Source organism: Dendrobates tinctorius, unplaced genomic scaffold, assembly GCF_039654945.1.
Source record: "Dendrobates tinctorius isolate UK_male_01 unplaced genomic scaffold, ASM3965494v1 ptg000097l, whole genome shotgun sequence".
In the NCBI taxonomy this organism is placed as follows: Eukaryota; Metazoa; Chordata; class Amphibia; order Anura; family Dendrobatidae; genus Dendrobates; species Dendrobates tinctorius.
Window position 1 is genome coordinate 9,974,614 of NW_027361765.1, and position 23,903 is coordinate 9,998,516.

The window sequence follows — 23,903 nt, forward strand, 5'->3', positions numbered from 1 at the left end:
GGTACCGCCCTTTTCTCTTCAGTAGGGTTTCTGTCCTGACTGGGCGGATCCCCTCTCTCATGTGTGCCGTCATGGGAGACGGGAAAAATGCCACTACCAGTTATATGACTGAATAAAACTGTGCACAGCATGAACCTGTGTATGAGGATTCCCCAACAAATTTGCAGAAATGTTTCCATTGGCAGCAAGAAGCATCCATAGTCTTCCAGTGTGACATCTCTGTTCTCAGTCTATTCTCTTTGAATCGAAAAAAAAAATTGTAGCCAGAGTAACATGGAATCAATCATGCTCATCACAATCGGGTACAAAACATTTATACAACCTGAAACTAATTAATTGTTTTTACAAATAAAAAGGTAGAAATCGGAACGTTTCTTTCACAGAAGTGTAATAGCTTCTGATCCAACATAAATATGAGAGTCTAATGAGAGAAAAACAATGGCTAGAGCTTCAGTTTTTGGGCAGAAAGTTCATTATTTTTCTTTGCTTTCTTCTGGACAGTCTTGGCGCCTTTTATCTGTAATTTGACTTGATCCTGAAGCTGGGAGAAGAAGGCCTGAGAAGATTTTAGGGCTTTATCCTTGCCTTCATCCTGTGACAAAACAAGTTGCATTGAATTACACAGATATATACACCAAAAATAATACTACCATCTACAGGGAATGGAAATTGCTTACATGTCAGATCCAACTACACGTATGGTTTTGTTTTTGTCATATTTTAGCTGTAAGTTATTTAAAGGGAACCTTCCCAAATGCTATTAAGCTGCAGATACAGGGTTCATCTGCAGATTTTGCTGGAGGTCCAAAATTGTCTGGTCAGCTACCCAAAACCCTATGTTCATCCTGGGAACACCCCAGGACCGACAGTGCCAGTGTTTGCCTACAGCTCCCTCCCACTATGCACTCAGCAGTGATTGAAGCCATTGGCTCCCAGGAGCAATAAAGTTTCTCTGGTAGCAGCGCTTTCAGTGCGTTGGCCGGGCAGATCTAGAACGCTATATACTTGAAATTCATAGCAATTTTACAAGGCCCCCTCCCCCCAAAAAAGATGCAAATCACTCTGCGGGGTTATTTTACATGTTATTTTTTGAAAATTAGCAAGGTGTTTCTTTTGCAATTTAAAAAAAAAAAAAACAAAACAAAAAACCTGCCAGAGTTTGGTTTGGAATCAATTGGAACATACAATATGAAACACTACTATCAGTGCTCTAGGTGCTGCGTTTTTGTTTTTTTTTGTAGGTGATTATTCAAAGGCTTCCATGGGAAAACACTTGTCTGAGTAAAAAAAAAAGCTTGCTAAAAACCAAAAAAATTAAAATCAATTTGTATGAAAGCCATTAAGAAAACAACTGTGCAGCCTAAGGCTAATTTCACACTTGCGTTATGAGGCGCAGCGCACGACCGCCGCTAAGCTCCGCCCCCTGCCGGCCCCTCCGGTCAGCTCCTCCTATGGGCGCATGACGCTGCATGCGACCTGTGTCCCCTATATTTAGCGTTGGGTACGCAGGCCGTGCGCTGGTATGCTTTTGCTGGCGCATGCGCCCAAAATGTAACATGGTGCACTTGGCGCACACGCCGGCAAAAGCATACTAGCGCACAGCCTGCGTACCCAACACTAAATAAAGGGGACGCAGGTCGCATGGAGCGTCATGCGCCCATAGGAGCTGACCGGAGGGGGCGCGGCAGGGTGCGGAGCTTAGCGGCGGCCGTGCGCTGCGCCTCAAAACGCAAGTGTGAAAGTAGCCTAAGTTTTCATTTTTTTTTTTACTCAAGACAACCACAGTCCATGTTCCCACTTAGAGCAGATTCACATCATCTTAAGCGGAGTTGAGTGCTGCAAAAAAAAAAAAAAAGCGACGCTTGGTGGGAGTATCGGCCATGTACTACCTAAATGCTAAATGGAAATGACCGATCATACCACAGCTGCACTCATAACACAGACAGGTTACCTTCAGCAGCGTGGCTTTGCCCTCCTTGGTGAGCTTCTTCAGGCTGGCTTCTGCATCTTTCTTGCTCGGTTTCTTTCCCTTTGCTGCTCTCATCTTTTCGGACAATTTCTGCCTCTTCTCCCTTTCCTTTATTTTATTCCTCTTGACGGCCTTCTTCTTCCTCCTCTCTCGTTTCTTGTCTGTGGCTGTCTTTTCAGCATTTGTCTTAATGTCTCCAGCTTTGTTCTTTTCCTGTGAAAACAAACCAGATCATGAAGGTATTTGACATTAAAATCACATGGATCGAACAGGAATCATGACAGATTTTCTTAGATGTTACGCAGCAATTACAATAGTACTGAATCCTAGAGCCATTAGAAAATCACAGGACACGTGGGATCTGCTGAGCACAGATCTATGCAGAAAACATTTTGTAGTACACCGGTCAGCTTGAAAAGAAAGAGCCTTACTTTGATTTCCTCAGGAGCTAGAAGAGCCGCCTCACTCGCGCCCACTGGGGCCACCTCTTCCATACTAATAGCAGGGAGATGTGAAACCACTTTAATTTCTGGAACCACCTGAAAGGCAAAAAAACACAAACAAACTAGTCACACATATGTAGACGTAAAAAATTAACGACATCTCCTATCCTCGGTGTTTGAAGGGTGAGCTCCTGCGCCCGTTATTGCAGTTTATCCAATAAGGCCTCTTTCAGATGATTTTCTCCATCCGTGTGCAAATCTATGTGCACATAAGTGATTTTCTCAGAAACGCAGATCCTCAGGAAACAAATAGTAGCATGTGCTTTTCGGATCGCACGTGAATAATGGTGGTCAATAATGGCAGGCCACCACCCGAGATGCAGACTAGAGCACGGAGTCATCTGTGGACGTGACTGATCCCGTTATTTTGGCGGTTATCTTAACTAAGCCTTACTTAAATGGAAATGTACGGCATCCCCGTATGGCCAAAGAAAGCACCGCAGCCATCCCATCCCAGAGATTCCCCTAATAGTCAATATCTAATCCCAAAGCAATAAACAGACATCAGGGAGCTCAGCACCTCTGCCAATGTAGAAAGAGCGCCCCCCCCCCAAAGAGTCATTGAGCTCACATATTGACTGCCGTGCTGTCGACGAGTCATCAGTACCACAGCCAATACCGAACACCAGAAATCAGTGTCAAAGAAATTGCACAATAGTAAAATCATTAAAAAGGCTTTTTCAATGTTATAAAATAATAATAAAAAAAAAAAATCTAATCTCTCTCACAATCGGAGCCTTCTGGTTCTGGGTTCTGTTCGTTCAGCCTTATTCATTTAAATGACAAAACGTGATCAAACACTAGATATGTACATTGCGGATGTAAGAGCTTACAGATTCCAGCACTACTGTCCTCTAACTCATCTCTGAAATGCGAGATGAGATTTTCCTTTAAGGTGCAATAAGATGGAAATGATTATTATTACCGGTTTCGGCGTAAAGTGAAAGTTGGATAGAGCATCGAGTTTCAGGAAAAGGCTGTCCATTAATTTCTGAATTTCAACGTGCTTTGGGTCTTCCTCCTCCTCTTTTTTTTTCTGGAGAAAAATGGGATATTAATATCTGCGGAGGCTGAAATGTCAGTCATTATTTAGTCAAAACAAGAGAAAACATCACCGAAACCTATAATTTTCTGTATCCAGGTGCCAAATATACAAGTTCAGCACAAGGCAAATTGTGGAGATGCCATGCACGTTACCTGGTTGAGTTTCAGATACTCTTGCTCATAAATTTCCGCCAGACTCAGTTTGCTCTTATCATGGTCCAAGGTGAGTTGCTTTTTGTACTCAAAGGCATCCTCCTTTGGCTTTTCCTTCCGCACTACATCATCCCACACCTCAGAAGAGAAGCAGAAAACAAATGAGTGTCTTATAATAAGAAAATACCAGCAGTAGTTGACCTACTTCGTGATGGTTCCCCATGCAGTAAGCAGAGATTATCATTACTTTAAAGTGTAGAAACAATCTACCAAACGATAACGATGCAAACATGCAACATTTGTAATTCTCTGAGCATAGGATCCATATTAATTAAAGATGGATGTTAATTCAGAGATTTACTATATGTCACTACAGGACACTTGCTTCTACAAGGCAACGTCTCTCCTTGTGGAGAGTGACATGCAAGTGCAAGACTTGTCACTCTCCACAAGGAGACGCTACCAATTAGATCCCAGTCAGAGGCCTCTTATACAGCCAAATCAGATCTCATACTTTGCACTGATGAGGGGCAACAACCTGAAACACTGTGTCTGCAAATAGGATAAAAGCCAAACCAGAATCTAACTCATATGGTCGACAATGACTTTAATGATTGCTACTTCCAATAGGGGGCACTAGAGTTCTACTCTCTTTCTCTCTCTACGAAGAGGCAATTTATGCATTACAGGACATTCTACACTAACGTTTTCACCTACCTGGTCTTTTATTCTTTGTTTGATGAGGTCTTCCAGCTGAAGTGTTGTTTCTTCTGTAATTACGGGTGCTAGTATAAAATGAAAAGTGGACAAGCCTCATGAATAACCAAGAAATACATGAAGCTACAGTTACACAACTAAAGGGGTCACATGCTTAAGGCAATATAGTGAAGATTCCTAATAGGAAACAAGCTCTAGAATGGTTAACGTACATGACTAAATGTAAGAGTTGAGATCTGATTTCTATCTTACGAGATCAAGAAGGCTAGGGGCTGTAATAAAAAAAAAAAAAAAAAAAAAAAAAAAAACACCACAACTTTAGTCTACCCATTCTGGAGGCATGGTCAAAAAGCAAGGACTCTGAAAGGAGACTGTTCTCTGGCCTCTTCTGCGCCGTCACCTCTCCACCCAGTTGCCAAGATTTCTCCACCAACATTTGTTTTTGCAAAGCCTGAATTTTTTCAGTCATCTACAGTGAAACACATATGACAGGAGAACAGATCATGTTACCGAGGGGCTCACAAAATGTACTTCACGGCACCAGCTTCAACCAAAATGAAGACATGGCAGGTGGTTTTAAAATAAAACAACTTTACTTTTCATTCTAAGACATAATATATCTTGTATACACACTAGAAATGAGCAAATTGATTTGCAGAACCCTGGTCCAGTGGTCAGTTCAGTATTCCATGACCACTGGAAGAAAACCTTGCGAACTGTCTCTTATCTGCCGCATCCCTGGCTCCATTTTTAATTAGCCAGCCTGATGCACACGTTGCACCAAGCCGGCTAATCAAGACAGGAGCCGGGAAAGCCAGCAGACAGGACGCAGTTCGTAGGGCTCCCATCTGTGGTCAGCGAATATTGATGTGACCAACATACTAGTGTTCTGCAAATCCATTTGCTCATCTCTAATACACACATATCATAACATAAAAACAGGATTTTTGGGTTGCTTACCGTAAAATCTGTTTCTGGGAGCCTTCATTGGGGGACACAGAGACCATGGGTGTATGCTGCTGCCACTAGGAGGCTGACACTATGCACAAAAAAAGGTTAGCTCCTCCTCCGCAGTATACACCCCACCAACCGGCAGGAATTTCCTCAGTTAGTGAGAAAGCAGTAGGAGAAGTAACAGAATAGATTGAAACAGAACAGACAACTCAACTGTACCTAACCAACAACATAAGAACAGGAGTTGTAAATAATAATAATAATCTTTATTTTTATATAGCGCTAACATATTCCGCAGCGCTTTACAGTTTGCACACATTTTCATCACTGTCCCCGATGGGGCTCACAATCTAAATTCCCTATCAGTATGTCTTTGGAGTGTGGGAGGAAACCGGAGTGCCCGGAGGAAACCCACGCAAACACGGGGAGAACATACAAACTCCTTGCAGATGTTGTCCTTGGTGGGATTCGAACCCAGGACCCCAGCGCTGCAAGGATGCAGCGCTAACCACTGAGCCACCGTGCTGCCCGTTGTAGAACATGGGAGGGTGCTGTGTCCCCCAATGAAGGCTCCGAGAAACAGATTTTACGGTAAGCAACCCAAAAATCCTGTTTTCTCTATCGCTTCATTGGGGGGACACAGAGACCATGGGACGTCCCAAAGCAGTCCCTGGGGAGGGAAAACAAACTTCCATCAGGCCAGCGGACTCACCACCGCTGCTTGCAGGATCCTTCTACCTAGGCTGGCATCCGCGGAAGCGTAGGTGTGGACCTTGTAGAATTTCACAAACGTGTGAACAGATGACCAGGTTGCAGCTTTGCAAAGTTGCAGCCCGGAAGCTCTGTGGCGCACCGCCCAGGAGGCACCCACTGCCCGGGTAGAGTGAGCTCTAATTCCAGGAGGGGCCACTCGATGCTTGATCCGGTAGGCCTCCAAAATTGCCAATCTGATCCAGCGAGCAATAGTAGCTTTGGAGGCCGGCTGACCTTTCCGCACCCCATCTGGAATAATGAAAAGAGAGTCTGACTTCCTCAAAGGAGGAGTTCTACCTAGGTAGACCTTCATCGCCCTGACCAAGTCCAGCTTGTTCAAGGAGCGCTCCCGAGGGTGAGTTGGACCCGGACAAAAGGACGGGAGAACAATATCCTCATTCAGGTGGAAAGTGGACACCACCTTAGGAAGGAAAGAAGGCGGAGGCCGTAGAACTAACTTGTCCTGGTGGAGCACCAAGAAAGGGGAACGACAAGAAAGGGCCGCCAATTCCGACATGTGCCGGATGGAGGTGACGGCTACTAGGAAGGCTACTTTCAAGGAAAGGAGAGATAGGGAAACTTCCCTGAGAGGTTCAAAGGGCAGACCTTGCAGAACCTCGAGAATCAGATTAAGATCCCATGGATGTACGGGCGCGCGGTACGTAGGAGCCGCATGAGCCACTCCCTGAAGGAAGGTCTTGACCTGAGGACAGGAGACCAACGTCTCCTGGAACAAAATGGATAGCGCCGAGACTTGACCTTTTAAAGAGCTGAGGGCAAGGCCCGCATCAAGGCCTGCCTGAAGAAACACCAGGACAGAATGGAGAGAAAAGGACATGGGCGGAATGTTATTGGCCTCGCACCAAGTGAAATAGGCTTTCCAAGTACGGTAATAAATTTTGGAAGACGATGGCTTTCTGGCCTGGATCATGGTATGAATAACCCGATCATTTCAAAACCTCAGTCTCAACAGCCACGCCGTCAAATTGAGCGGCCGAGAATTGGGGTGGCAAATTGTGCCCTGAGACAGCAGATCTGCCCTGTCTGGAAGCTTCCAGGGGGCGTCCGCAAGAAGGTTGACGATGTCCGCGAACCAAGACCTTCTGGGCCAATTCGGGGCGATGAGGACTGGAATTCCTTCTGCTTTGATTTTCTTCAACAGCTTGGGAAGAAGGGGAAGGGGAGGGAACAGGTAGGGGAGCTCGAACTAAGACCAAGGAATAGTCAGAGCGTCGGCGCCCACGGCGAGAGGATCTCGAGCCCTGGATACAAACTGTGGGACTTTCCTGTTGAGGCGAGACGCCAGCAGGTCAACGTCCGGAGTTCCCGAACGACGGCAAAGCTGATGAAATACATCCGGATGTAAGGACCACTCTCCCGCCGCGGGACTCCCGCGGCTGAGAAAATCGGCGGGAATGTGCACCGCGGATATTGGTGGAACTGAAACCTCTGCAGTGAAGAATTTTGGACACTTCCGCTGAGGCACTCCGTGTCCCCCCCTGGTGGTTGATATCTGCCATCGCTGTGGCAGTCTGTCTGAATACGGATTGGCAGGCCCCTGAGAAGTCTCTCCCAGTGAACGAGAGACAGATAGATCGCCCGTATCTCGACGACGTTGATCGGCAGAGCTGTCTCTAGTCGACCACCGACCCTGAACAGTGTGATTGCGAAATATTGCCCCCCCCAGCCGAGGAGGCTGGCATCCGTTGTCACAATCTGCCAGTGAATGAGAAGGAATGACCGTCCTAGGGCAATGAGAGGTGACGTCCGCCACCAAATGAGGGACTGCCTGACCTGGTATGAAAGGCGAATTGGACGATCAAGGGAAAGAACAGACCTGTTCCACCGAGACAGGATGGCCTGTTGGAGGGGTCTGGAGTGAAATTGAGCAAAGGGAATCGCTTCTGTCAACGCCACCATCCTTCCTAGAACTTTCATGGTTGTCCGGAGAGATGGAAGTCGTGTGGTCTGCAGCGATCGTACATCTCGCTGCAGAGAAACTATCTTCTCCTCTGGGAGAAAAACCATCGATCGACGAGTGTCGAACAATAGGCCCAGAAACACCAGACGTTGTGTCGGAACAAGGCAGGACTTCTTTTTGTTGACGAGCCACCCAAAATTGGACAGGGTGTAGAGGACGATGGTAAGATTTTGGCGAGCCTGGTGAAAAGACGGAGCTTTGATCAGAATGTCGTCGAGGTACGGAAAAAGAACGAGACCTCTCATCCTCAACAAGGCCATCAACGCCGCCATGATCTTTGTAAAAACTCTGGGTGCGGTGGCGAGACCGAAACGGCAGTGCAACGAACTGGTAGTGGTCCTGGTGAATCGCAAAACGCAGGAATCTCTGATGCCCGGGAAAGATGGGAACATGTAGATAGGCATCTTGAATGTCTATTGAACACATGAACTCCTGCGCCTAAATGGAAGCGATTACCGACCGAAGAGACTCCATCCTGAAATGACGCAATCGGACCCGGTTGTTCAGTAACTTGAGATCCAGGATGGGACGAACTGCACCATCTTTTTTCCACACTACAAACAGGTTTGAATAAAACCCTGTGAAACGTTCTGATTCGGGAGCGGGCAAAATCACCCCGGAACTGAGGAGAGAGGTGATGGATGCGAAGAAACCCGGACTAAGGCAGGGTCTTTTGGAAGGACTCGAAGAAACGATCCCGGGGACGAGAAACAAACTATCTTGTATCCTGGGGATACAACTTCCCTGACCCAAGCGTCCTCTACTGAGGCAAGCCAGACGTCTCTGTAGAAAAGGAGTCGACCGCCCAGTTGGGAAGGACCCTCGGGACTTCCTTGATAGTCATGCTGATGTGGACCGACCAGATCTGGACCTGGAGGATCTGCCCTGGGATGAGTGAGATCGCCAGGAGGGAGTGGGTCTGAAGGAGACCTTCTTTCTATCCTGGCGTGCCTGTGGCCTCTGTTGGTAGACCGAAAGGGCCGAAACTGACGCCTTAGCGGAGGCCTACAAGGCTTGGACTGAGGGAGGAGGGAACTTGTGCCTCCAGTGGTGTCCCTAATAATATGGTCCAGCTGGGATCCAAAGAGACGCGCTCCCTGAAAATGCAGATTGGTAAGGGACTTTTTGAAGACAAATCCGCCTGCCAAGCCTTGAGCCAAATTGTACGCCGGATTGTCATCACGTTGCTGGACGCCTGAGCCGCGCAAGACGCGGCATCCAAGGAGGCAGAGAGCAGATAATCCCCTGCATGGGAGATCTGGTTAGCCAGTTCGGCCGATTGCTCCGGTTGGGCTTTATCTAGGATGCCCTTGCGGAGATCCTCCGCCCAAGTAGCTATGGCCTTTGCTACCCAAGATGAAGCAAAGGCTGGGCTTAGTGCCGCCGCAGCCGCTTCGAATACTGACTTTGCTAGGGATTCTATAATTCTGCCATTAGAATCCTTTAGCGACGCCACACCTGAAATCGGAAGGACCGTGTTGTTAAGATAGTCTGGACACGGGAGCGTCTACAGAGGGGGAAGCCGACCAGTTGTCGGTGAGCTCTTTTGAAAATGGATAGAGCACGCCGAGACGCTTCCCTCTTTGAAAGCGTCTGGTCAGATTTTCTCTCTCTCCCTGGTAAGGATCTTGCCAATCTCAGAGTGGGAGGTGAAGACTCTGGAAGGTGTTACTGCCCGTCTGAACGAAACCTCCTGATCCGAGCGTTTCGCAGGGGAGTCTGTATTTCGAAGGTGTGGTTAATCGCAGCAATGAGGTTCTGTACCGAAACCTTCATGTCCGCGCCCTGGTCCGAATACAGCTCTAAAATCTCTTCGGATGACGCATCCGAGAACGCTTCACCTGACTCGGGTGAGGAGGCACGGGAAGGCGACTGCTGGGAAGGACAATGTGGAGAGACCAGGCCAGGAGAGGATTCTGGCCGGAGATCCTGCCTGGGTCTTTTGCGGCTTCTGCTGGCTGGCTCAGATGGAACCCCTTGCGACCTGCTGGACCTTGCAGAAGTGTCCAGGGGCAACTTATCAAGAACGGCCACTAGCGACTGAGACACCCTGGTGAGGTCCGCCACTGATTGTGATAGAGAACAGGCCTAGCCAGGAATGGGGGGGGGGGTTCACACTCACGTGGCGCAATCAGGGCTGTGGAGTCGGTAAGCCAAACCTGCGACTCCGACTCCTCAATTTCCCTTACACCGACTCCGACTCCATGACTCCGACTCCCACACATATTGCTTATATTTAAGTGAAAAATTTATTGTAGTACAATGTGAACCTCAGACATTTAATCATTTTTATGATCCAATAATCAAGATATTTAGATAGAACAGAATATATATTGGTGTACTACCCGGTTTTCATTCTTTTTGGTACAGATACGATATGGATAGACAGATATGGATAAATGGATAGATAGAGCAGATTTCTAATCTGCTTTTGCTATTGAAAACATTATCTATGAGCTCAAAAACCTTTCAGGTGATGCAGTTTTTTAAAAAGATGATCAGCTTTTGCAGCTGAAAAACGTATCCTCAAAAAACACAGGAAAAACGCTGTGTGTGAATGTAGCCTTAGATCAGGAATATAACAGCCATTTATAGGACATTTCATAACTTTCCCAAACTCCTATGAAAAAATATTCAGCACATCCTGCATTGAATTACTGTACCCAATTTATTATATATTTTAGGAGTCGGAGTCGGTCCATTTTATACTGACTCCAACTCCGACTCCACCAAAATGAGCACCGACTCCGACTCCACGACTCCGACTCCACAGCCCTGGGCGCAATAGATGGTTCCTGGACGGCATCGGGCTGAATGGGATTACTGCAGTCTAAACCGAGGGGAGTGGGAAAGTTCTCTGTGCTGGCGGACGGGCACGTTCCGGGAGAAAGAACCCCGAGGAGATGCCGGAAGGTTGAGGGAAAGAAGGCAGAGGAGGGTGTCAGTCTGCAGTTGCAGAGCTACTCACAGTCCGGTGGCTCGAAAGGCGATATGCCCAGCTCGTCTGAGATGCATGGCCACAGTAGAGGACAACGAGGAACCCTTTTCCGCTGCCCGGTGTCTTCAAAGGCGTCCGGCTGACAGGCTGCAAAGATGGCGGCAGCCTGAGGTAAAAGGAACGCGCGGTTCAGGAGAGAAGGGCGGAGCTAGCCGCCTGACCCGGAGAGAAGACCGCCCGCTGCCCAGCTACAGACTAGGAGGGTGGGTGGTCCTAGAACGGGCGGGAGAGCAGCCCGCCTATAACAGAGGGCGGGGGGCATGGCCGCGACGGCCGAGTAGGCCCGAAATAAATTAGTATCGGCGGCCGCCTGTCAGCGCGGGGCGGCGCGGAAGTCCTGCAGCGCTGCCACGGCCACCCAAGAAGAAACCGCCGCCCGAAAAAAGCCCTCAGGATAAGCCCGCATAAGAATGAGGGCGGCGGGGGGGTGGAACGACAAGCATGTGGCGCAATAGAAAGTGCGGCGGCTGCCAGGAGGCGCAGGCAGCTGAGGACCCTGCGGCACTGCCCTGTGCCGCTCCGAAGAATCCTCCAGTGGTGTCTTCAATAAAGGTACCTTGTAAATCCAACGCTGTCTGAGTCTATTTTCCCAGTGTCCGCGCCTCGTCCGACCGACAGGCTCTGGTAGGCAAGTGGGTGGGAGGCGGGGGGCATGGACCATCCGTATAGCTGGCACGCACCTGTGCAATGCTCCTGGTCCTGCTGCGCCGTACTCATAGTCTCTTGTGGGACTACAGATGTGACTATTCACTCTGTATCCCTCCGGGACCCTGAAAAGGAACGACGCACACCGAGGTAGATATGGGTCTAATGAAAGACCCGTGTCCACCTCCTACTGACACTAAGCTAAACTGAGGAAATTCCTGCCGGTTGGTGGGGTGTATACTGCGGAGGAGGAGCTAACCTTTTTTTTGTGCATAGTGTCAGCCTCCTAGTGGCAGCAGCATACACCCATGGTCTCTGTGTCCCCCAATAAGGCGAACGAGAAAGACCCGTGTCCACCTCCTACTGACACTAAGCTAAACTGAGGAAATTCCTGCCGGTAGGTGGGGTGTATACTGCGGAGGAGAAGCTGACCTTTTTTTGTGCATAGTGTCAGCCTCCTAGTGGCAGCAGCAAACACCCATGGTCTCTGTGTCCCCCAATGAAGCGATAGAGAAAATAGGTTACATCATGACATACACACAAAAAAAAAAAAAAAGAAGATTTGACCAAACTTGGTGTCCTATTATAAAGTTGCGATGCCAAAATGGATAGGCACACATCCCACAGATGGGTCAGGGTACATAATCCTGCAGATAAGATGCAAGTGCTACTATGGGAAAGCAATTCCATGAAGGGGGTAGTTGGTCTGCACTAATGTTTACGTAGATGGTTTGCGTGAAAGAAAAGGTTTCCCAGCACAGCACTACCCAGAGCGTCGGATAGCTCAACTTCCTCCCATAGTGCTTCAAGTGTCATCCTACATCAGTGTTCCCCAACTCTGGTCCTCAACAGCCACCAACAGGTCTTGTTTTCAGGATTTCCTTAGTATTGCACAGGTGATAATTGCATCACCTACACAGGCAGGAATTCAAACACCTGTGCAATACTAAGGAAATCCTGAAAACATAACCTGTTGGTGGCTCTTGAGGACCGGAGTTGGGGGAACACCTGCCAGTCACATGATTTTTCAGACCAGGCCACCTTCTTGTATTGCTACTGGTCCAGTTATGCCGGTTTATTGCAGCAGTCACTAGAAGCATTCTGACCAATCCGCAGCTATAGAATCCTATACACAGTGAGCTGTGATGCATTATGTGTTCTGACATGTTTCTATCAATCATCTTTTTCACGTGCCCACGATCCTGCGGCCGGGTCACTAATTGTATTTCCTTGGACCACTTCCAGAAAATACTAGACACTGCATAATGGAAAAACCCACAAAGTCTGCCAATTTGGAGATCGGAGCCAGTCTTCTAGCCTTTACAATCTGGCTATATCAAGGTTGCTCGAATCCTTACATGTGCCCATTACCAGACTAAACGTAACAAATACAGTACATGAGATGTTCCTTAGTGATATAACTGACCTTGTCTTCCCTCTTTTCAAAGGAGGATTTTATTTCACTTGGTTCCTTGGGTTGTTCGCTCTTCTTTTTACCACCAAGTATATCAGAAATATCTTCTCCCTCACTGCCATCAGACAGATCAAACGTCACCCGCTTGAAAGCTTCCTTAGCTCTTTTACTCCCCTCTGTTTCTTCCATTACATCCTCATCATCACCGTCATCCTCCTCTATAATATCAGCATCACTGGAAGAGGAAATTACAGATATGAAGAAAAGGTACAGAGAAACAGTTCCTTAAAAGCCATCAGAAATCCACATCACCCACATAACTGTCTGATGGTTTCTAATGCTGCCGTCTTATTACTAAGGCTGAGTTCACACTTGGCGCTTTTTTTGCGTTTCAGCGGCGGTTTTAACCGCGCGATTTTGCCACGAAAACGCGAAAAATAAGCATCCCATGCATTCCTATGAGATTCCGCAATGCTGTACTAATGCTGCGGTTTTTACCGCGGCGGAATCGCTCTGCGATAAAAACCGCAGTATGCTCATTAATTTGCGGAATCGCGGCGATCCCGCACCCATAGGAATGCATTGTTCTGCTTACTTCCCGCAAGTGGCTGTGCCCACCATGCGGAAAGTAAGCAGAACAATTGCGGATGGTACCTACGGTCCGGAGGAGAGGAGACTGTCCTCCGGGCTTTGGGCACCATATCCCTGCAAAAAATAGAATTTAAAAATAAAAAATATTGTTATTCTTACCCTCCGACGTCCCACGCAGTCTTCCTGCTTCTCTTCACGCTCTCGTTCCCAGTAGTCCTTTGCGAAAATGCCCGCGATGGCATCCGTTCTCGCGGGATCGCGAAGTCTCGCGGTCATCGCGAATTACCGCGAGACGTCGCGATCCCGCGAGAACTGACGTCATCGCGGGCATTTTCGCAAAGGATTACTGGGAACGCCTGCGCGGGATATCGGAGGGTAAGAATAACACTATTTTTTATTTTTTTTTTAACATTCTATCTTTTACTACTGATGCTGCATAGGTGGCCTCAGTAGTAAAAAGTTGGTCACACTTGTCAAACACTATGTTTGACGAGTGTGACCAACCTGTCAATCAGTTCTCCAAGCGATGCTACAGATCGCTTGGAGAACGCTAGCATTTTGCAAGCTAATTACGCTTGCAAAATGCTAGTTTTTCCGCGGGAAAATCGCAGGAATTTAAAATGCGATTTTCCCACGGAATGGAATTCCGGAATTCTTGCGGTAATTTCCGTGAGCGTTCCGGTACGTGTGCACTTAGCCTTACAGTGAAGTACAACAGGCTCATATAACCCACTACATGCAAAGGGTCAAATGAAATAAAGCCACAATATACAGGTAAAGTATATGGAAAACCACAGAATGGCATGGCTTGAATGACATTTTACAATAAAAAAAAAAGCAAGCAATAAAATACTTACTCATCAGCAATATCCTCTTCCTCATCATCACCTTCCTCCATTTCTTCATCATCATCTTCCAGATCATCATCTTCTTGACCACTCCGCTGTCTTCCCGTACCATCATCAATAGGATCAAAGAAATCTTTGTATCGAAGGTTTCTGGAACTTTTAGCAGTCTGAAAAATAAATGAGAACCATTTAATCCAGAAATTGCGATCATGAAAGAGATTTTGACTACATACCTTAATAGTCAATGAATGGCAAAAAAATATATTTTATGTGCAAACAATCAATGAAAGCAAACGTCATATTGATGGCAAAACAATCTATACTTTCATTGTGTCTGTAACAGCGTACAATGGGTTAAATCTGTTTCACAGACACGCACAAAAAAAAAAAAAAAGTAATACCTGGTTGGAACTGCTAACTGTGCAGTCTCTTCATGTCCTCATAAAAGTCTCACTAGTGTCCTTTTGGACATACATAACATATCAACAGACAGACAATTCTCTATTGGAAATAGCTCAATACAGGTGCAGTACGCCGCTTCCAACTCCAGGGTGTTCAGTTAAAACAATGTTTATTCTTCCAAAAGCGTGAACAATGTTTCGAGCTATAATAGGTCTATTTCAAGTACTCAAAACAGCCAGCCAATCAGAGGTGGAGTTAGCTGATGGCCTGCAGCCATTTTGTCCAAACAGGAAGGAAGGCTGAATGGCTGTTGTACCTCACCTGTCGGGGCAGGAAGCCATGGAATGCCAGGAACAGCGTGGAAAAGCGATGCCAGACCGATGGGCAAATATCTTTTTTTCATTTCTTCAAAAGTCATCAATATATTATATATACAAAAGTCAGATAAAAACTTGCAAAAAAGTTGAAGTTCTTGGAAACAAAAAAAGAAGGACTATTTGCGCAAAGCTGTTTGTTTTCCCATTGTTATCCAAATGGCTGCACAGGAGCGAGCATACACCGGAGCGAGTGTCATCTATGGCTCACGTACAGGAAGAAATGACACCAGGCTTGGGAGAATTGCAAACTTACTTGTCAGATTCTGATGTGTCACTTACATTAGAGAAGGCAAATATCAGCAATAGGTAATTTACAATATATAAAGATGTTGTAAGCATAGAATGACTGTTCAAACCAAGCACAGGTGCTCTGTGCACCCTCCGCATGGCTAACCATTTATATACACCTTCCCTCCTACCCGTTTTCCATCTACCTCCGCTCAGCTCTATAAAGATAGAGCTGTCAATCAAAATAGATGGTGGACGCTGGGGGTGGCAAGGATTAGATAGAGGGAAAGCAAGTATGTGGGAAAGTGCACCAAAATGTTTGGCCACAACAAGGGTGCACCAAGCGCCTGTACTTGGTTTGTACTTTCATTCTGTCATTCATTTTAAGACTAGTTTGACACATCCCACATTCACGGTCCAAGTACAGACCGCGATGTAAAAACTAACAGTGAGACTCCTGACTTAAACTCAGCATGCTCATAGGCATGTATAAGGCTGCCGAGTTTGGGTCAGGAGACCTGCGGATGGTATTTATTACAGTCCGTACTCAAGAAACTGGTCTTAAAGAGAGAAGAAGATCCGTGTGGAGCAACGTAACAATTCCATCTTCCACGCTCTGATCTCGACTCAGGACACTCATGTGAAATCTAGCACACTACATAAAGATATGTTACCTTTCTCATATCCTTGATCTGAATCTCTTCATCTTCATCGAATGAGTCAATATCTTCAAAGTAATCCACCTCCTCTTCATCTTCATCCTTATTCTTCCCATCATCTTCCTTCTCAACTGCCTGTAGAAAAGCTTCCATTTCTGACAACCTGAAGAACTGATCATCTACTATAGATTTTTCAGTAGATTTCCTGGCAGCTTTTTTACTGGCATTTTTCTTCTGTTCTTCTTCCACTTTGTCAATGTCAAAGTCTATATCGGAGTCGTCATCGTCACTGTACCTTTCCACTGTGGCCTTCCTGCTGCTTTTACCAAGTGAAAGTTTAGCATTTCTTCCTTTACTTCCATGGTCCTCTGCATTGTCTGTTGGATTTTCTGAAGCTTCTTCTTCCTCCCCCTGGTCTATCTCAGCTAGGTCTTCCTCCTCTTCCGATGGCTGCAGTAAATAAACGTCCTCGTCTCTCACTGCCTGCTTGACGGCCTTACTAAAGTGACCAAGAATGGCGCTGTTCTGAAGCTCAAGCTGCTGCCAGATTTGCTCTTCATCAAAGTTTTCAATAATCAGTTCATTCAGAGGGCTCCCCACCAGAACGGCCCCCTCAGCTTTATGTAGGTCATACAAAGCTTTCGTTAAACTTGAAAATTCAGAGGCCAGTCCTTCTTGTACCCTAATTGTAATGGAAAAATGGATATAGTCAGCAGTGCAAACAGCAAACATCTGCAGGAGCAGTCACAGTTTTCAAACCAGAACTTAAAGAAAACCTGTCCATTCTCCTGGCATGTCTGGAGGACCTGCCTCTTACAATAAATAGGTAGTTAATGCAGCTGATGTAAATGCCGCTTAAACCTGGCATTGCTGCTTTTATGCTTCACCCCTCTTCCCTATATATTCATCTAGACTTGTTACCCAAGGAGGCGTGATCTTCAAGAAGTCATCCACAGAGAGATATTAAGGGCTCATACTCGCATGCGAGAAACTCTGATCAGTCTCGCACATCAATACCCGGAACTGCAGCCGGCACTCGGGACTGGAGTGTTCAGCTGCATAGAAATACACGCAGCAGAACACTCCGATCTGTGTGCCGGCGGCAGTGCCGGCTATTGACGTGCGAGACTTGTCCGAGTTTCTCGCATGTGAGTATGAGCCCCAAGGATCACAACCCAAGATTCCATTAACATGCAGTGAGGAGCGTCATATCTCAGGCACGGAGAGAGTAGGTGGGGGAAAAAAAAAGCTAGATTAAGGAAACAAGGGCATGTACACCAGTAAATAATATACATATTATCTATGACAAGTCACCTCTTCAAATCTTCTATTCTGCATGTAATACCTATTCTGGAGCATCTTTAGCTAGATCTCTGCATTGTGCTGTTCTTGCTATACACTCTACAAATTCATGAATAAATGTAAAAGACCCGAGCACCAAGATCAGGTCATCACAAACTAACGACTTTTCTAAATAGCTCGATTAAGAAAAAGTTAACAAAACTTCACCCAAACTGAATCGAAAGGATCAGATAATCTAGCAAAACTCAGGTTCAAACTGGCAGGTTGTGAGAACCCAGCATACTAAATGGGAACCCACCACCCTCCTCAGTAACCGGAGGAGATGATATGCTTCCAATTAAAGCAGAGCTGCAGCAGCATCACCAGGACAGTGACTGATCAGTGACATCATCACCGCCGACTGAGACATCCATAGCCAATATGAACCCCCATCGGTTCGATACAGGGGACCCTGCTCCAGTCTCTCCTACATGATAGCGGAGAGAAGCTGCATAGAGACATACTCAAAGTGACCCAGTCAGGGCTGGCACGCCATGTAACCACCGAGTCCTTTCTTTTCAGCCCCGCCATACCTTTTTGGATTTCTCTGTTGATGTGGCCATTACAAGTTACCAGTATTGTATAACTTTTACAGCGCAGATGACAAGTTAACCTTACTATGCGGGTTGACATAATTTGATGTTTGTTTTTTTACAAACATTTTTTGTTAGGTTTCGCTGCTTTCCAAGGCCCAGAATGGGTAGATTTCCATCAGAGGCTCGTGTTCTTGGAGGATGAATTGCCTCTGAATACAAGGTGTGGATTCTTTGCACTGAGCGGGATCATTTCACAGATGTGGTTCAGGCGTCCTACATAAAGGAGCTCCGCACACTGCACCCCGTGGACACCCCAGTGGCTGCTCCTCGCCACCAGCTCTTCAGTAAAGGTCCCGTCACACCTAGCGACGCTATAACGATCCCGACAGCGATACGACACAACAGGGATCGTTGCCGCATCGCTATGTGGTCGCTATTGAGATGTCAGACAGTCCAATCTACCCAACGACGGAGCAACGATCTAGCGTGTCATAGCGACCTTTGTAACGATGTCGGTGGTCGTTGGGACCCTGTCACATTGCATGTTCCATTGATTCACACCTCGATGAGGGATGTACTGTGTGACGCTGTATTTACACAGGCGCGGATTGCGCTCCCTTTCTCACGCCCTCTCAGCTCTGAATGGTGGACGCTACCGCAACAACAAATATGTGGAATCGCTGTTGAGACCACAAAAAAATACCTACCATTAACTGGCTAGAGAAGCAACGAAGATGGAAAAGCAGATGATCCAAAATGGAGTCGCAGCTGTTGGACAAAAACAGGATCTCAACTTGGACACACCCGGGTCAGGAACAAAGAACTGAAGCGCTACTTTGTTAGCTTCTTTTAAAAGGAAGCCTGCCAATCAGGATGCTGTAGTGACCACCAATCGGAGCCGAGGTAGGCGTGGAAATGGGAACGCTAATCCCCGCCTTGTCTTGCTTCTGAGTCGCTAAAGAGGTCGTTAGGCTAGGTGTCAAACGTGACGATACAAGCGACTCAGCGGGACATGAGCGACCAAAGAAATGTCCAGACATTTCGGGCACGATCAGTGATACCCGGCATGGGGGCTGGTCGCTGGTCACTGTCACACAGCGATCTCGCTGGTAAGATCGCTATAACGTCACAGTTCTAGTGATCTCGCTTAGTGTGACAGGGCCTTTAGTCATTAAAGGGATCAACCGCTGAGGACTCAGATTGCAGTACTTTCTAAAACCTTTATGGAACATAAAACCATACCCCCATCATGTGACGAGCGTATAGCACAGAGATGCCCCCATACTGCAGTATATCAGGTGAGTCGTGACTGCGGCTCCGATCACCCTCCCCACTGGGGTCATACACCGAGGGCCCAGTCACATGGTCACTGGCCCCACTGCAGAAAGGGGTTCCGATGCATGCACAGACCATGATGGCGCAGACGGCGTCCCTGTGCTTTGCCGTGCGCCATGTTGGCTGTATACGATTATTGGAGGGGAGTCAGCAACATGTGGGGGCTAGGGGCCGTATTCTCACGTGCTGGTGACGGCTGGATCAGTCACGCATCCTCCACCCTGTGCCTAGCCGATACACGGCAGTGCTCTGCTCCTACATCCCACCATTACCACACGCCATACAATGGCCGCTCACTGTACCTCAGCAGCTGCTCCGGGTGGGCATCCACCGCCTCCAGCACCCCCGTGCACCGCCACAGCCTCGGCCGCAGCAGCTCCGCCATCTCCGCTCCGTACGGGACTCACATGGAGCGCATGTCGCCGGATGTGCAAGAGCTGCAAGACTCCGACCGGAAACTGTGACCCAGCACTAGAGTTCCTACCTCTGGAGACTTTTCCTACCCACTCACAGCTTGGTACACGGAGCTTTCTCCCGCGCTTCCACAATCCCCATACTTTGCTGATATTATATTATTTTTGGAATATATAACATTTTGTCCGTTTACATAAAGCTTTGTTTGAACTCTGGACCCAAGATGGCGGCCTCCCTGCAGTGTGGCAGGTAAGCAGGAGCCTGGTTCACGTGTGTGGTTTCGGGTCCTGCGGTATATCTAGGGTATGTTGTACTGGGTGTATCAGTGCGCAGCTGCTGGGTTTCGGGGCTAGGTGGTGATAAGGAGGGGTCTGCTCAGGACCAGGAGGCCATGTTATTAGAGAAGTTTCCCTATGGTTATTGGCAACAAGCTGGGTGGCTCAGTGGCCATCCTTACTAGAGCAGGGCGGATGTCGCTGTGGAGGACCCGACCTGTCACACAACCTAGTGCACGGTGTGTAATCCCCCGTGTCACCTGCAGGGGAGCTGTGAGCGGTCTCACGGATCACGGACGATCATGGGGTATGAGCAGCCGACAATCTGAGCCTAGTTTATGGGAACAAAATGGGTGGAAACATATTTATCCGGCAACAAACCCCTTTATAAAGCCACCACCCCCCAACCTAATGAATGAAGAATGTAGCCTTGCAGGCCAGATCCCAAATCACCTGTACACACCTCCGCCCGGGCGTTCAGCTGCTCACACTGCCCGATTCCTGCGAGTCACTCAGCTTCCAGGCGCCACCATAGATTCCCTGTCTCTGGGAACATCCTGGATATATTGTCAGAGGCCCTTTTCTTAAAAGGGTTGTCCACTGGAGCAGATGGGCAATGGTCACCGTGTATGGACCTGTGCTGTCAGACCCTGTTCACATCCTGCTCGGTGGGAGCTTCGTTCAGACCTCCACTGATCTGATATTGATCAGTCTAGCGGAAAACCACTGTAACAACCGACTTTTCCGCAGTGGACATTGCCTATACAGAGCCAGCGTCTTCTCAGGGCAGATGTTTGTTTCTCACACAAACTGGAGAGCATTTATTACTAGTATTGTGAAAGTAACATCCTAAACAATGCATCTCGTCTGCACTGAGCAGCCTTCTGCTCCAGTCCTTAATTAACGTGGCCAAATATTTGGCGTCTTTTTCCAATGCCCCCTATGTGGCAGAATGATATTCTATGTGCTGGACATTTCTTCTTCTATAAAAATATGCCTACCAATGTCTCCTGATGTTGCAAAATCGCACAAATAATGTAATACCCCCTGACAATTTTTTGTGAAGAGGAAAAAAAAAAGGGAAGTTGTCATCAATTACACATACTTCATCCAATGCGTCTTTTATTTAGAATGGTTGTGAAAAACGGTGATTCTGGGTCTAATGGGTATCAGCTACTCTGCATGCCATGCTTAGCCATAGTCACAAGCTGAGCGCTCTCGTGGACGGGTACATGAGCTGTGATACGCCATCCACAGGAACTAAGCTGAAGGATATATAATAATTAGAGATGAGCAAATTTGTTTTGATTTTGGTCCAAATCTTATTTTGACATATTCGAACAATATTCGTCCCGTATGTATTCTAATCGGTTCCGAACATATTCAGAAATTTCTGCTCCCATTGACTCTAATGACGTTCTGCGAATATTGCAAAAACAATATTCGATTCCTATCGTATTCAGAACTGAATCCGAACAAATTCGCTCATCTCTAATAATAATGAGTTTCTGTTTTACCACAGGACAGGGAGTGAATAAATGTGCACTTTTCGAATGTGGAGGAAGTCGTAGAACACTTTATTTGGTGCCTAAAGAGGTCTTCCGTGCATACAGCCATAGCATTTCACTAGGATATGTGAATGCTCCAAACAGCAATGGCACCAGGAATCCACTGTGCCACGTCATTCCTTGGCAGGTTTTTTTTTTAGATGACTATAGAATATAATAGGATGTCGTGCAGCCAGTGGAAGTCACTGTGGAATGGCACTTCTTTGCATTACTGGCTTTTTGTCTCATCATATAGGACATTGATGTACATTCGTGATACTTTTCTAAACCTAGTAAAACCCTTAAACATGTATGTTGGTTCTGAAAACTGGTTGTGTTGCTCCAAGACATATTGAACATTTGTGCACAACTTACTTTATATAGAGATCTACAATTTGTATTTAATTTTTTTCCCCATCTTTTAGATGAAGGTATGCAGGACGTTCTACCTGACCAGCCAGAGCTTCTATTTTCATGATGGCGCAAAACAAGACTCCTGAAAAGAAAAGGTCCCGTCTCTCCTTATCCAAAAATAGAAAAAGTTTGGCTGTAAGCGTCACTGCATCCCCAGCAAAATCCTCAGCCTCTCCATCGATTGTCACTTTCTTCAAGAATGCACCTCCACCAAAAGTTTCCTGCCCTCTTTGTGGGGAAATGGTACCAAGGTTTGGCTTAAACAAGCACATTGATGACATGTGCCCCAAAGCAAAGGCAGAGAATGACGATGTAATACTGGTTGGTGTCACACAGCAGGCCTCCTCTACGTGTACAAGCCCTCAATTGCATCTAAAACATAAGACCTTAATAAGCAAAAGTAAGCTTAAAAAAAATCCAAGGGTCCAGGTCCAAGATAATGGTGAACAAGCTAGCCCCTACTTTGGGATGAATATCTCCATGAACGAAACCCAGAAAGATGTGGAGGTAGTGGCAACTGTACCACTGGGAAGCCTTTCATCCAAACTTTCCAGAAGGTATCAGACTCGTAAAGCAAAGCAAGTTGAAAGCAGAGACTTATCACATGGAAGGGTACAAGATGATGGTTGCGATAACAAAGACACTCCTGCGACCCCAGACCCACATGTTCTTGGAGATATAGACTGTGGTGACAAGGTGCTTTTATCCTCAGATTCTTACAGTATGGAGAATGCCCATGAAAACAATAACCAGACTCCTGGAGGTGAATTTCCACCTTCTTCTGCTGAAGTTCTGCCTTTAGAGCAGTTAGATTGTGTATCGGATAAGAAACTTGACGCTTTAAAACGTAAGCAAAGTGGCATGTTCCTCCTAAAAACTGATTCTAAAAAGATGAGATGCAGTAATTCCTTGGAAACCGATTCTGACATTACTGATAAGGACCTGGGCTGTGGTGATAATGCAACAGTGTCCTCTCTAGAGGAAAACAATGACATTCTTCCTGTGGAAGATCCTAATGTACTTGATGAATTTCTAAAACCATTCAATGATGCAGAGAATAGCATGGAAGCAGATGGCGTAAAGGAACCAGTGTCTGACTCCTTTAGATCGCCATACTACTTGAGGAACTTTCTAATGGTCCTGCAGACCATCATGGAGAATGAGGAAGACATGAGTCTGTTCAGTGAAGAAGATACTCTTGCTCTAACAACATTTTGTCAGCTGTCAGGTACACGTCTCCAGATTTTCCATTTTAATAACCTTTTATACTTCCTCATTATGTTCACTAAGATTTTTTTTTTTTTTGCAAAGTTCTTCGACTTGCAGTTTAGAAACTAGCTCCAGGCTATAACACAGACCTTGTCCGTGCGTCTGGATTATCAGCCAATGTTGTCTTTATAGCTGTAATTATCTGTTTATAGCAATGTTTGCCGCCTGGCAAGCTGCTTGGTCACCTTGGAGTCCTTTTGTGCAGGGCAAGAAAACTTTCCCAGTGCCCGCCGTGTATTTTTCAGTAACACAAGGTCTAATGTCCAGCTCATGTCACCTACACACTATATACAGACAAAGGCATGAACAGCCTATAATTATATAGAATATCAAACATAAAATCCAGAAAATCACATTGTATAAAATATATACATTTATTTACATTTTGCAGTGAGAAATAAGTATATGATCTCTCGGGCAAACAAGTCTTAATACTTGGTGGCAAAACCCTGGTTGGCAAGCACAGCAGTCAGACGTTTTTTGTAGTTGATGTTGAGGTTTGCGCACATGTCAGGAGGAATTTTGGTCCACTCTTT

At 46.6% G+C, this 23,903-nt stretch overlaps 2 protein-coding genes across 5 annotated transcripts in view; one reads left to right on the plus strand and one right to left on the minus strand.

Annotated features, from left to right (window-relative positions):
- Positions 1-298: 298 nt before the first annotated feature.
- MPHOSPH10 (M-phase phosphoprotein 10) lies at positions 299-19,890 on the minus strand. Its single transcript, XM_073586894.1, has 11 exons — positions 19,751-19,890; positions 16,252-16,918; positions 14,580-14,737; positions 13,144-13,366; positions 4,714-4,855; positions 4,387-4,454; positions 3,670-3,807; positions 3,398-3,508; positions 2,401-2,508; positions 1,952-2,182; positions 299-592 (listed from the first exon to the last, which is right to left on the minus strand). Exons 1-11 carry the CDS (start codon positions 19,831-19,833, stop codon positions 443-445), a joined length of 2,079 nt encoding a protein of 692 aa, XP_073442995.1. The 5' UTR covers positions 19,834-19,890; the 3' UTR covers positions 299-442.
- FAN1 (FANCD2 and FANCI associated nuclease 1) overlaps positions 19,293-23,903 on the plus strand; it is a 72,303-nt gene continuing 67,692 nt past the window's right edge. Inside the window, exons 1-2 of one of the 4 annotated variants that reach the window (XM_073586891.1) lie at positions 19,293-19,411; positions 22,110-23,326. In XM_073586891.1, the coding sequence (XP_073442992.1) occupies positions 22,159-23,326 (1,168 nt within the window). In that variant the 5' untranslated portion in view covers positions 19,293-19,411; positions 22,110-22,158. Of the gene's footprint in view, positions 19,412-19,938; positions 20,112-20,209; positions 20,377-20,423; positions 20,445-22,109; positions 23,327-23,903 lie in introns of those variants that run through there. The other 3 variants (XM_073586888.1, XM_073586889.1, XM_073586892.1) reach the window with 3 other exon arrangements.